The sequence below is a fragment of the Panthera leo genome, chromosome D3, assembly GCF_018350215.1.
Source record: "Panthera leo isolate Ple1 chromosome D3, P.leo_Ple1_pat1.1, whole genome shotgun sequence".
In the NCBI taxonomy this organism is placed as follows: domain Eukaryota; kingdom Metazoa; phylum Chordata; class Mammalia; order Carnivora; family Felidae; genus Panthera; species Panthera leo.
Window position 1 is genome coordinate 15863215 of NC_056690.1, and position 12126 is coordinate 15875340.

Sequence of the window (12126 nt, forward strand, 5' to 3'; positions counted from 1 at the left end):
GTCGTGGGAATCGAGTCCCATGTCGGGCTCTGCACTGAGCATGGAGCCTACTTAAGATTCTCTTTCTCTTTCTCTCTCTCTCTCTCTCCCTGTATCTCCGCCCCCCTCCCCCCCCTCTAAAAAATCTTTGAAAAATAAAAGTCATGTGGCTCACACTGGTGTCCCAAAACATTTTATTTTGCTTTTACTTTTTTTAAATCAAAATTAAGAAGAACGACCCACTTTTAAAAGCCACATTTCCAAACCCCCCAAGCCCTCAAAATGTAGACATGACTATGAAAAAGAGCCCCCATCTAATGGACAAGGCTCAGTCTTAGATACCTTGGGAGAGGTGTACCAGGTGCCTGCTCTAAATTCTAAAGGGATCGGGGTGCCTGGGTGGCTCAGTCGGTTAATCGGCCGACGTCAGCTCAGGTCATGATCTCACGGCTCGTGAGTTCGAGCCCCGCGTTGTGCTCTGTGCTGACAGCTCAGAGCCTAGAGCCTGGAGCCTGCTTTGGATTCTGTGTCTCCCTCTCTCTGCCCCTCCCCTGCTCGCGCTCTGTCTCTCAAAACTGAATAAAAGTTAAAAACAAAATAAACAAAATGTAAAGGGATCAAAGGGTGTCAGGGATCTCTGACACTATTTACTGTCCTCACTTGCTTCTGGCTGGTGAGCTGCATCTCTCTCTCCGTAATCTCGCGGCGGAGATGGTCCACTTCGCTTCGTAGCTGTACTATCTCATCGTTGGCGCCAGAAGCCTCGTCGAGTTGTTTGGACAAGTAGAAATTTTGGTTGTTGAGCTCAGCGTTGTCCTCGGTCAGCTGGTTTAGCTGCTCCTCCAGGTCTGTGATTACCTAAAAGAGGAGAGGAATCCAGTTCTGCATCAAGCAAGTGGATTTAAAATGAGAAGCTGCTTCTAGAGCCAATGACTTTAGAGCCTACGTGACACTGGCGGTCCACGGGCCACTCCTGTTTGCTTCTCCAGCCCCGGCAGCCAAGGCCACGCCCACCCACTTAGCACTGACACACACGTGCTGTGGGGGAAAACGAAAAGTCTCTGATTCTTTCTAACTCAGGATCCATCTGGAAGATGTGGCTAAAGTAAATCAAGCAAGAGTGACGCCGTATGGAAGGGGCTAAACTTTAAATGAGATCAGGTTCACGGACAATAATACGATGTGGAACATGTGAGCCGAGGAAAGGCATCTAACAGACTGGTATCACAGTCAGCTAATTAAACTACAATGGCCCCGGCACGATCCACAGGACACTGGAACCGGAGATAGTCTGAGAAAGCAAAATAAGTTCTTATCAAGGAGGACTGACCCCGGAGGACACCAAGAGTTATTTTAATATCTCGGCAATAAATTTAATTTCATGCAACAAAAGAAAAAAAATTTAAGGGAAGCTCAGAATAATCCTGAAAATAGTGTACTGTGGCATCACTTGAATGGTTTTTGTTATACAGTTAGCTATCAGAAAATGGGAAGGCATGTATATGAAATTGTCATTTTATTGAGAGATGTAATCTGGCTTTGCTAAGTTATTTCCCTGCTCGATGGCAGAATGACTTCGATGTCAGTGCATTCGGCGTTTCCTATTCTCTTTGCTGAGGTTCAGTATCAGCACTTGCAGAGCTTTTATATCCAACACTTTCAAAGTTTAAGGGCAATTTTCTAATAATGGTTGGAATGAGGCACAGAGGCAGTAAATTAAATTTTACGTAACAAAAAGAAGTAAATTAAAAGGAAGTGCCTTGAAGCCTACGGTTTATTAATTGTTTCCAATTTTCAAACCTAGAGTAGACTTAGTTTATGAAATGTTGCCACTGTTTCCATGACTAATTCCCTATTTTAACCCCCTTTGATTATCAATTTAAAAAAATCTTCCCAGGCACATAGAATTAAAGAACATCAATTAAGCACATTTGTTCGATGCGGCTCAGAAAACAGAGCTTTTCATTTTGTTAACTGAGCTGATAAGCTTTTAATGTAGTAAGTGGTCTAGTAATTTGTATTTTAATGTCAAAAGCCCTGTTAATTCCTACTGTACTGGTTTGAGGTGCGCTGTCAGCTACAAGACGGGGAATAAAGGTTATCTGGTTGGATCCTTAGCTACAGATCCTTCTTTACCGGGGGAAGAAAATAGGAAAACACTACAAGTTTGTCATCCCTAGTAGGCAGTCATGCCTCAAAAGGATCCCTGGATCACCCTTTTGGTGACATGGTTAAATCTCCTAAAACCAGAAACAATGAATAAACAATGCCCACTAGTTCCACTGGCCTCCGTCTTACATGTAGTAAAACCCATTTCTTAAGACAGTTTTCATCCTAGACTGCAAATATCTCCATTTAACTACTGTGCTGCCTTCTTATTTCCCTCCCCTCCCCAAAAAACGGAGGTAAGCCGACCTGGAACTATACTATCAAATGGAGCCTGGAACCACAAACACAGCCATTTTGAACTTTGCGGGGGGGGTTGGTGTCTCCATCCATAACACAGAGGTCAATACCATATTTACTACCTCCCCTGTTTCTATTTTTTTTAATGTTTATTTTTGAGACAGAGAGAGACAGAGCATGAATGGGGGAGGGGCAGAGGGAGAGGGAGACAGAGAATCCGAAGCAGGCTCCAGGCTCCGAGCTGGCAGCACGGAGCCCGATGCGGGAACTCATAAACTGCGAGATCACGACCTGAGCCAAAGTCGGGCGCTTAACCTACTGAGCCACACAAGCACCCCCAATGTTCTGAATTTCTGGCATACTATTCTACTTTACTGTGGCCTACAAAATTCAAGGGATAAAAAGTAATGACCAAGATAGTGCTCATTTTAATTATAGCGGTGCCTCTTGCAGAGCATAGAGACCCCAGAAAATCTGTCGACACAAGAATATATACGTTGCCCAAATAACTTAACTTGCCACTTGAGAACATACCTAAGCCTTTGGGTCCCACTCCCTTTCTCTGATTTATGGGAAAAACTGCAATTTATTATTAGCCCGTTTCTGCTACCTCTTCTTTCAAAATAGGTTACAAAGTGCTAAAGAAGAAATCTTTGAAAAGCTCAATGAAGGGCCAAGATTATTACTCTCACTTCAGTGGAGACTGCCCATTGGACTAAGAGGCACTCTTCTATTTCCCTATTGTCATCCAGTTTTCAAGGGGCCTCACATCTCCGATTTCTACTTACAGTTTGTGATTGTTGGTTCTATATTTTACTGTCTCTATTTTGCCTGTTCGTCAAGCTTTTAATGTTATGGAGTGTTATGTGTTTGTGTGAAGCACCCAAACACTCATTTTAGCTCACTCAGACTTTTTATATATTCTTTCCGCCTAAGTCACATGTTTAGCTTGAGACTCTATTTTGAGTTCCTGGAATTGTGGCATTAAGTGATAGTATTAGGGGTGCCTTGGTGGCTCAGTCGGTTAAGCATCCGACTTCGGCTCAGGTCACGATCTTGAGGTTCATGGGTTCGAGCCCCGTGTTGGGCTCTGCACGGACAGTGCAGAGCCTGCTTGGGATGCTCTCTCTCCCCCTCTCTCTCTCTCCCCCACTGATGCACTCTCTTTCTCTCTCTCAAAATAAATAAACTTAAAAAAACAATTAAAAAGTATTCTAATAGGCAATCTATGATTCTGAACCAGGTAATGCGCAATGAGAATTCTTAGGTCTACTATGTGTCCACGGGTGTATTCTCTCCACACCAAGGGCAACATCATCTGTTTACTATAGTATGAGTCTGTTAACCTTCCAACCCCATGGATACAGGATGAAAAAGAGAAACTGAAGGGTTGACTCCACCTTAGCAGTAAGATGAGGGAGACAGCTTCCTCACGCAGGAGCCAGCAGGGCTTTCTTACATGCCTTTTTTTGCAAATAAGAGATCACGGTACAGTTCTAAGAGAAACCAAGGGTATAAAAAATGATCTACTCTCAGTGTCCAAAAAAGAAGACAGAGAGTGGGAGAGAGATATCTCTACATGGGGTTATCTGTTGCTTTTCAAGCAAATCTCACGGTTCTGAACAAGAACTGTTTACTTCTCACACCTAATGCAAAGACCAGCAGGGAGACCATTAATGTTCAACAGCGTGTCAGGGGTGAAGAAACCAGTCAGATAGTGAGCATCAGTCTAAACAGACACAGGGCTAAAGCCCTCCTGGAATGTCTGGTTCTTTCTTGAAGGCAGCTATTTGCATATTATTTATTTTTAATCTTATAGCTGACAGATTGATTCATAATTAAAACTGTGTCATATGTTTGCCCACCAACTCCCCTCCAAAACAGACTTAGGTAGGGTTTTAGGTGCCAGATTGGATCAAATCCTTTTTAAAAATCTCTTCAAAATATAGAAATGGTCTGAGCTGGAAAATCTTACTGTTCATGAGCTTTTTAAAAGATGCTAACTGGGAGCTCCTATCAGTTCAGTTATTATAGGAGTTCCCATTCAGGAACAAAGATACCATTTCCTCACAGAGGCAACCTGAGACAGCGCCAGTAAGAAAAGAACATCTATCATGCCCTTCAGAAGTGTCTTTAAAGCAGCTGTTGAACCTGAAAAAGTAGAACAGAGATCTATTGCTACCAAATATTGTCCTAAAACGGTGGTTTTCAAACTTTTTATAGGGGCACACCGTTGCCTAAGCAAAAGATGGTATCGTAAATACAATATAATAAAATAATAATAGTAACCAATACTGTTTAGCATTTTCTATGGACCAGGACCTGTGTTAGCACCGGGATGCATCATCTAATTCTTGCAGGACCCCCGTGAGGTAGGCATTAGCACCAAATTTCTGATTCGGTGACTTAGTGTTTCCTAAGTTCTACTGTTTCTGAAATGTGAACATATGTTGGAACTAAGCAGCTGTCTCTGTCCTTGCCAAGCACCCAAAGAGCAGTTATTAAATGACTTGTGCATCTTATCACTGACAGTATATTGGAATGGAGAATACACAATGTCAGCACCATCTCACAGGTAAAGACATGGAGGCCTGGGAGTTTAACATCATATAGGTTGCAAAGAGGCCAATTTAGAATATGAACCCAGTCTGCCTGACACCAGACCGCATGGTTTGGATCACTAAACAACCCAGCTTCTCTAGCCTAAGTGTGGGTGGGGGGTCACTCTTTTGGGTTCCCCCTCCCACTGGGAGAGAACCCAAAGGTTCCTCCACAGAATGACGGAACTAAGTAAATCAAGGATTAGAAGTCACTGCTCCAGAAAAAAGCAAACGTGAGTAAGACAATATAAAAGCTACGTAAGTTGAGAAAGTAACAAAATTCAGGGTGCCTGAGTGGCTCAGTCGGTTGAGCCTCCAGCTTCGGTTCAGGTCATGATCTCACTCAGCTCATGATCTCACAGTTCATAGGTTTGAGCCCCAGATAGGGTTCTCTGCTGTCAGCACAGAGCCTACTTTGGATCCTCTGTCTTCCTCTCTCTCTGCCCTTCCCCTGCTCATGTGCGCTCGCTCTCTCTCTCTCTCAAGATAGATAAACATTAAAAAAAAAAGAAAGTAGCCAAATTCATTCTACATATTGGCATATTCTAGTAAAAAACAAACCTCTAACTTAAAAATCTAGGGGAGGGAGGCTTACCAAAGGGCACATGGAAACATTGGAGGGTAATGGATACGCTCATTAATTTGATTGTTTCGCTGGTTTCACAGTTGTGTACACATCTCAAAACTCTTGAGGTTCCTGTGCTCCTATGATACCTCAATAAAGCTATAAAGATGTTTTTAAAAAAAGCTTTGTGAAGATGTGGCATCCATGTGCATGTGTGCATGTGTGCGTGCGCGCGCACATACACACACACACACACACACACACACACACACTGGAATATCACTCAGCCATGTATAAAGAATGAGATTATGCTATTTTGTGACAACACAGATGGAGCTAGAGGGGATCATGTTAAGTGAAATAAGTCAGACAGAGATAGACACGTACCACATGATTTCACTTACATGAGGAATCTAAAAAACAAGACAAACAAACAAAAAGCAGAAGCAGACCCGTAAGTACAGAGAACTGATGGTTGCCAGAAGGGAGGGTGGTGGAGGGACGGGTAAAATTGGTGAAGGAGAGTGGGAGATACAGACTTCCAGTTATGGAATGAATAAGTCATGGGGATGAAAAGTACAGCATAGGGAATATAGTTGGTATTATAATAGTGTTGTACGGTGACAGATGGTAACTATACTTGTGGTGAGCTGAGCATAATATATAGAGTTGTTGAATCACTATGCTATAGAGCAAAAACTAATGTAATATTGTGTGTCAACTATACTTCAATTAAAAAAAAAAACTGTTATGCCAAAAGACTAAAAAAAGAGAAAACTCCAGATGAAGGATTAACGATGTACACATTTAAAACCTATCCAAGCTTATTTTAGGAAAAAATAGTAATATATAAAAAAATCACGGTCATAAAATGATCTATGTTTTATTCAGTGATCATTTACGAGCATGTATGTAATAAAAGCAAATAACCCTTGCATAAAATAAGAAACTGAGACGGTAAGAGACTTAAAAAAAGTGGCGGCACGAGAGTACAGGAACAGAATGCATCCGCTCCTCAAGGAAGGGAGGCAGAATGGAGGAAGTCGGGGATGCTTTTCAGGCAGGCCCACCCCTGATGCAGCCATCGGCATCGGGAGCCACAGACCAAAAATCTATCTGCCGGGTACCTGCTAGAGTCAATCAGAGGCGCATCTCATGACCCACTAGCTGCTCTGCTCTTGGGTATATGCTCATCAGAAACAGGTGCCGACAGCCTCCAAGGGACTTACATAACAGTGCTTCTACACAACTGTGTTCCTAACGGCAGTAACCCAAATGACCATCAGCAGGAGAATGGATAGACAGACTTCAGTTCTACGCATCCACTGGCAACGCCACACCATACTAATGAAAGAGAACAAACTCCTGATGGATGCAACGACAGGGATGAACCCCACAGATAACTTGAGACAAAAAAACTAAACCCAAAAGAACACATCCTCTGTGATTCCCTTTGTCTGAAGTTTAAGAACTGGCCAAAGTGATCTCTGGTATCAGAGGACAGAACCGAGGTCACCCTTTGGGGCAAAGGATGATGATAAGAAGAGGGCATGAGGGAGCCTTCTGGGGGTTGAAAATGTTCTGGATCTTGATGCACGTTGTGGTTACATGTTGTCCATATGTGTAAAAATTTCATTGAACTGCACTGTAAGATTAGCGTACTTCATGCACTTTACAGTATATCTTTTATTTTTTAAACATATTAAAAGATATGTGTGTGTATATATATATATATATTTATATATATTTTTTTTACATAAATATATATATATTTATGTTTGGGAGAGTACAGCAGGGGAGGGGCAGAAAGAGGGGGACAGAGGATCCAAATCGGGCTCTGTGCTGACAGGCTGACAGCAGTGAGCTCAATGTGGGGGCTCGAACTCACAAACCATGAGGTCGTGACCTAAGCCAAAGTCAGATGCTCAACTGACCAAGCTACCCAGGTGTCCTTACAGTGTGTATTTTGTAACTAAATGAAGGGGGAAACCATACACTGACCAGACTTAGCATCCTATTTATAGTAGATAAAGAGGAAAGAAAAAGTTCCATTACAAGGCAATAAAATATGAAAAGAAAGAAAGAAAGAAAGAAAGAAAGAAAGAAAGAAAGAAAGAAAGAAAGAAAGAAAGAAAATATGTATGTGTGGGGTGGGGTGGGGTTGGTTTCCAGACATTCACAGATGTGAATACTACAAATGGAGACAAGTTGACTGAGAACTAAGAAGGTAATAAAGTGATGACCGTACCAAATAAAGGAAGTGGAACCTTGAATAAGGAAAACATCTTATCTTCTGAAAGGGGCTTATTTCAGTCTTTTTGTATAAGCAAAAACAGACCTAGCTTCTGCTGACCCTACCCCATCACATAATCTAAGCATGATACTTACCTGCTCGCAGAATTTACTTCTCTCCATATACATGATATCTCCCCAAAAGCCCTAGATTTTTATTTTGCCCATTGGGAACTTAAAATTTCTAGGTCCACAGCACGTGCTGGTCTTCCCTCTCCATAGCTGCAGCAGGCTGGAGGAGCCGTTGCAGATGCTACCTGCCTCCAGCGTCTGGACAGGGTCTGGCTGGGACCAGCTTCGGAACCTTCTACATTGGGGTGGAGGGGGAGCCGCCCTAGGACTTACAATGCAGCGACTGAAACCGATTAGTGGTTCTGCAGTGAGAATTATTTCCACCACTCCAACTATCCTTCCCCAAACATGAAGAACGGTTTTGAATTTTAAAAACTGGCAGGAACCCAAGAAACTGGAGTTATCTGGTGCTCAGAAACTCCCAATCAGTTTGACCACATTAACTGCTTCAAGATGAAAGTTTGTAACAAAAATCAGTCAGGGATATTGTAAGAGATACCCCCTCTCCCTTGCCCGTTTTAGTCTCGTGTTATTTTAATCATCTTTAGTTTTAATACTCACAGTACAGCTGTTACGAAGGGCGTCAAATTTGCGCTGGATTTCATCTCTATGTGCCTAAAAGGTAAGAAGTCGATTATAAATTTTTCACAGCAGAGGGTACAATTCTACATGCTATGGGCCAAATGAAGAAAAGAGCAATTTACCGAGAAAGCCAAGAATATTGTTGCAGCTGCCCAAACATCTTGTTTTCAAAGAACTAATTAATCAAGTCATGTCAAACATGAGAAGTTAAAGTTACAGGAATATATGATGCTGGGTTAGTAACAACGACTATTTAGACCACACAGGCACACCCTGTATACATACACTTAATGTTTATATGAATGCCTGGGGACTTTGGAAGAAAAGGAAAAAAAAATGAAAGGATAAAGTTTTTACTCTCTTTCCTTTGTTTACTCCCCATTCTTAACCTTTCCCTCTTCCTTCCAGCTGACCCCTCGCTAGGCTACTCCCTGAGAGACACACACATGCATGCAAACACACACACACACACACACACACACACACACACACACCAGCCAGGACAAGCTAGGGATTTTTCTTCTTGTTAATCAAAAGCTGCTGAAATTCAGAAATCCCACATTGACCTTGAGGTAAATAGAAAGGCTTTCTCCAAGGCAGAGCTGCTCTCAAACAGCAGCATTTGTTCAGTTGACCTTCAAGGACTTGGTGAGCATACATGCTATTCCATCCACTGTGGCACGACACAGTATATGTGGAGTTACCTTCCTTCAGTGGGGGAGGATGGAAAGTTAACGAGTGCATGATTACAAACAGTGACAAAGGCTCTGAAAGAAACAGGGTGCAGGAAAAAAGAATAAGGGGGATAGAAAGGAACTTACTTAGGTGGGGTAGTCAAGGAGGGCTTCTCTGAAGAGGTGCCACTTAAACTGACACCTGTAGGACAATGGGGAGCCAGCCAGGCAAAGGACAGGAAAAGGAAGAGGGCACAAATCTTGAAGTGAGAAAATGTTTGGGACATTCGATGAACAAAAAAAGGCCTGAATGGCTTTTTCAAACTTCAAGCTGCGACCCAATAGCGAGTATGACAAGTGTGTTGCTTTTCTGTTTTGGTTTACCCAATGAAATGGAATAAAAAAGAATAGACAACACTGGGATGTGCCCTTGGATAGTGAAGCACTGTCACAGAAAACTTCTGTTTCCAATACCATAATTCATTACATTTAAGATGCTATCAACTGTAAGACATGGCAATTTTATGTACCATTAAGAAAAAAAAAAGGTGTTGAATAAGCTATGACATGTTTATGTCCATGTGACTAGAGAGTCATATATCAGCTATGACTAAGATGGATCCTGATTTTACATACTTTGGAATCAATGAAAGAATATATATATGCTCCCTTGTATTAGACTGTAGGGTAAATGTATTCTCGGTGGGTAGTGGTCAAACAATTTTTGGCTAAAGCACAGCAAGAGAAGGAAAATGTGGCCCAAGATTATGGTAGAGAGGCAGGCAGGGACCAAGTCACTTGAAGGCCCAGAAAGGAGTCTGGGTTTCATTCAAAATACCATTAATCAGAAGCCAATGGAGATTTTAAAAAGTACAGGGAAATGATCTGCTTGTCACTTTGTGGATGCTGTAGGAAGAACAGATAGAAATAGGAAACAGCACGGAAATAGAAATAGAAAGCAGCACGGAAACCAGAGGAGGCTGTTGCTGTCATTCAAGAAGGAGATGATGGTGGTCTGGAGTAGGATGGCGGCCAAGGCACAGAGAAGTGGATGGAAGTGAGTTCTCTTTTGGAAGCATAGGAAATAAGACTTGCTGCAGACATTGGAAAAGGAAGGGTCAAAGATGCCCTGAGAGATCTTTGACTTGAGAGACAGGGTATCATTTGCTTAGCTATGAAACCTCAAAGAAGAATCTAATTTGGGACAAAGGCAAAAGTGGCCTTTCTCGTAAAAAAAATTAGTCTCCACCAGAAGGTCTATAAAAGAACTAAGTCAAAAATTTTAGAGGTGTGGGGCACCTGAGTGGCTCAGTCAGTTAAGCGTCGGACTTTGGCTCAGGTCATGATCTCGTGTTCATGGGTTTGCCTCGTCAGGCTCTGTGCTGACAGCTCAGAGCTTGGAGCCTGCTTTGGATTCTGTGTCTCCCTCTCTCTCTGCCCCTCCCCAGCTTGCACTCTCTCTCTCTCTTTTAGAGCTTTGATGTATTCTCTAGTATGTCTACTTGCCATAAATTAATATTATAAATTTATAACAGCAGATAAACCATAAACCCACAGATGCAAAAAGTTCAAAGAACCCCAAGCACAAGAAACATGAAGAAAATTAAGCTACATCACCTCACTATCAAACTGAGTAAAATTAGTAATAAAGAGAAAAAGCTTAAAGCCAGTCAGAGAAAAACACAAGTTACATACAGAGAAATGGAAGTCATATTTCTCACCAAAAAGTGGGTTAAAAAACGGGGAGGGAAAGGGGGCTAAAGCAAGTTAGAAGTCAGTAGAACATCTTTAAAGCACTGAAAGGGAAAACAAACAAACAAAAAAACTCTTAAAATTTGTCAATCTAAATTATATACCCAGCAAAAATACCCTTCAAAAATGAAGGTGAAATTAAAGACTTCTTCAGATATAGAAAAGCTGAAGGAATTTGCCACCTTCACTGTAAGAAATGGTAAAGAAAGTCCTTCAGGCAAAAGGAAAATGAAAACCAGAAATATACATCTACACAAAAGATTAAAGAGCACTTGGAAAATGTTTTGTTTTTAGGCTGTACAGACTCACAGATTCATAAATAAAAAGTTATCATTTGGAATCAACTCTCCAGGGGTGCCTGGGTGGCTCAGTTGGTTAAGTATCAGACTTGAGCTCAGGTCATGATCTCATGGTTCATGGGCTCAAGCCCCACATTGGGCTCTGTGCTGACAGCTCAGAACGTGGAGCCTGCTTCGGATTCTGTGTCTCCCTCTCTCTCTGCCCCTCCTCCACTCACACTCTGTGTCTCTCAAAAATGAATAAACGTTAAAAAAAAAAAAAAAAAAAAAAAAAAGAATCGACTCTCCACATAATTAGCCCACGTTTTTATGGAAAACTTATCAGACTATCTTTTTTCCCAAAAATCAATCTGCTTCAGGCCCAACAATCATACAAGAGATTTACTGATTTAATGGGGCATGAATACCATTTATCCAAAATGGGAACATGGTTCTACCACTGAAATCTCATCTGCTGTAAGCAGCAGCCTGGCCCCCAAAGACCATCCAACTCCCTCGAGTACACTTACTAATCATCAAGGACAAAAGGCATGGATTCTCCCTAGGAAGAATAAGGCCCTACGTTAACAAACCTAAGAGCATGAATGAGCAAATTTTTTTCTTTAAAGGACCAGGCAGTAAATATTTTTGGCTTTGAGAGCCATTCGGTCTCTCTCACAACTACTCAACTCTGATCTCATAGCAGAAAAACAGCCATACACAATGTGAAAACAAGTGGGTATTCCAATAAAACTTTATTTACATAAAAGAGGGAGCATACTGAATTTGGCCCATTGGCTGTTGCCTGCCAACCCCTGATTTAAATGACTATTTGGTGTGAAATCTCTCAAAGACAGAAACGGGAAGCTGACAGTAGAGTGAACTCCTTCAAAATGAACTTCTTCAAAGCCTAAGCAGTGACCATG

The 12126-nt window shown here is 41.8% G+C and overlaps 1 protein-coding gene across 14 annotated transcripts in view; it reads right to left on the bottom strand.

Annotated features, from left to right (window-relative positions):
- Window positions 1-12126, bottom strand: part of CIT (citron rho-interacting serine/threonine kinase) — a 168862-nt gene that overhangs the window by 40302 nt on the left and 116434 nt on the right. For all 14 annotated transcript variants that reach the window (XM_042911697.1, XM_042911708.1, XM_042911707.1 and 11 more), the window contains 2 exons: window positions 8476-8529; window positions 640-837 (listed from right to left, as the gene is read on the bottom strand). In XM_042911697.1, the coding sequence (XP_042767631.1) occupies window positions 640-837; window positions 8476-8529 (252 nt within the window). The remainder of the gene's footprint in view (window positions 1-639; window positions 838-8475; window positions 8530-12126) is intronic.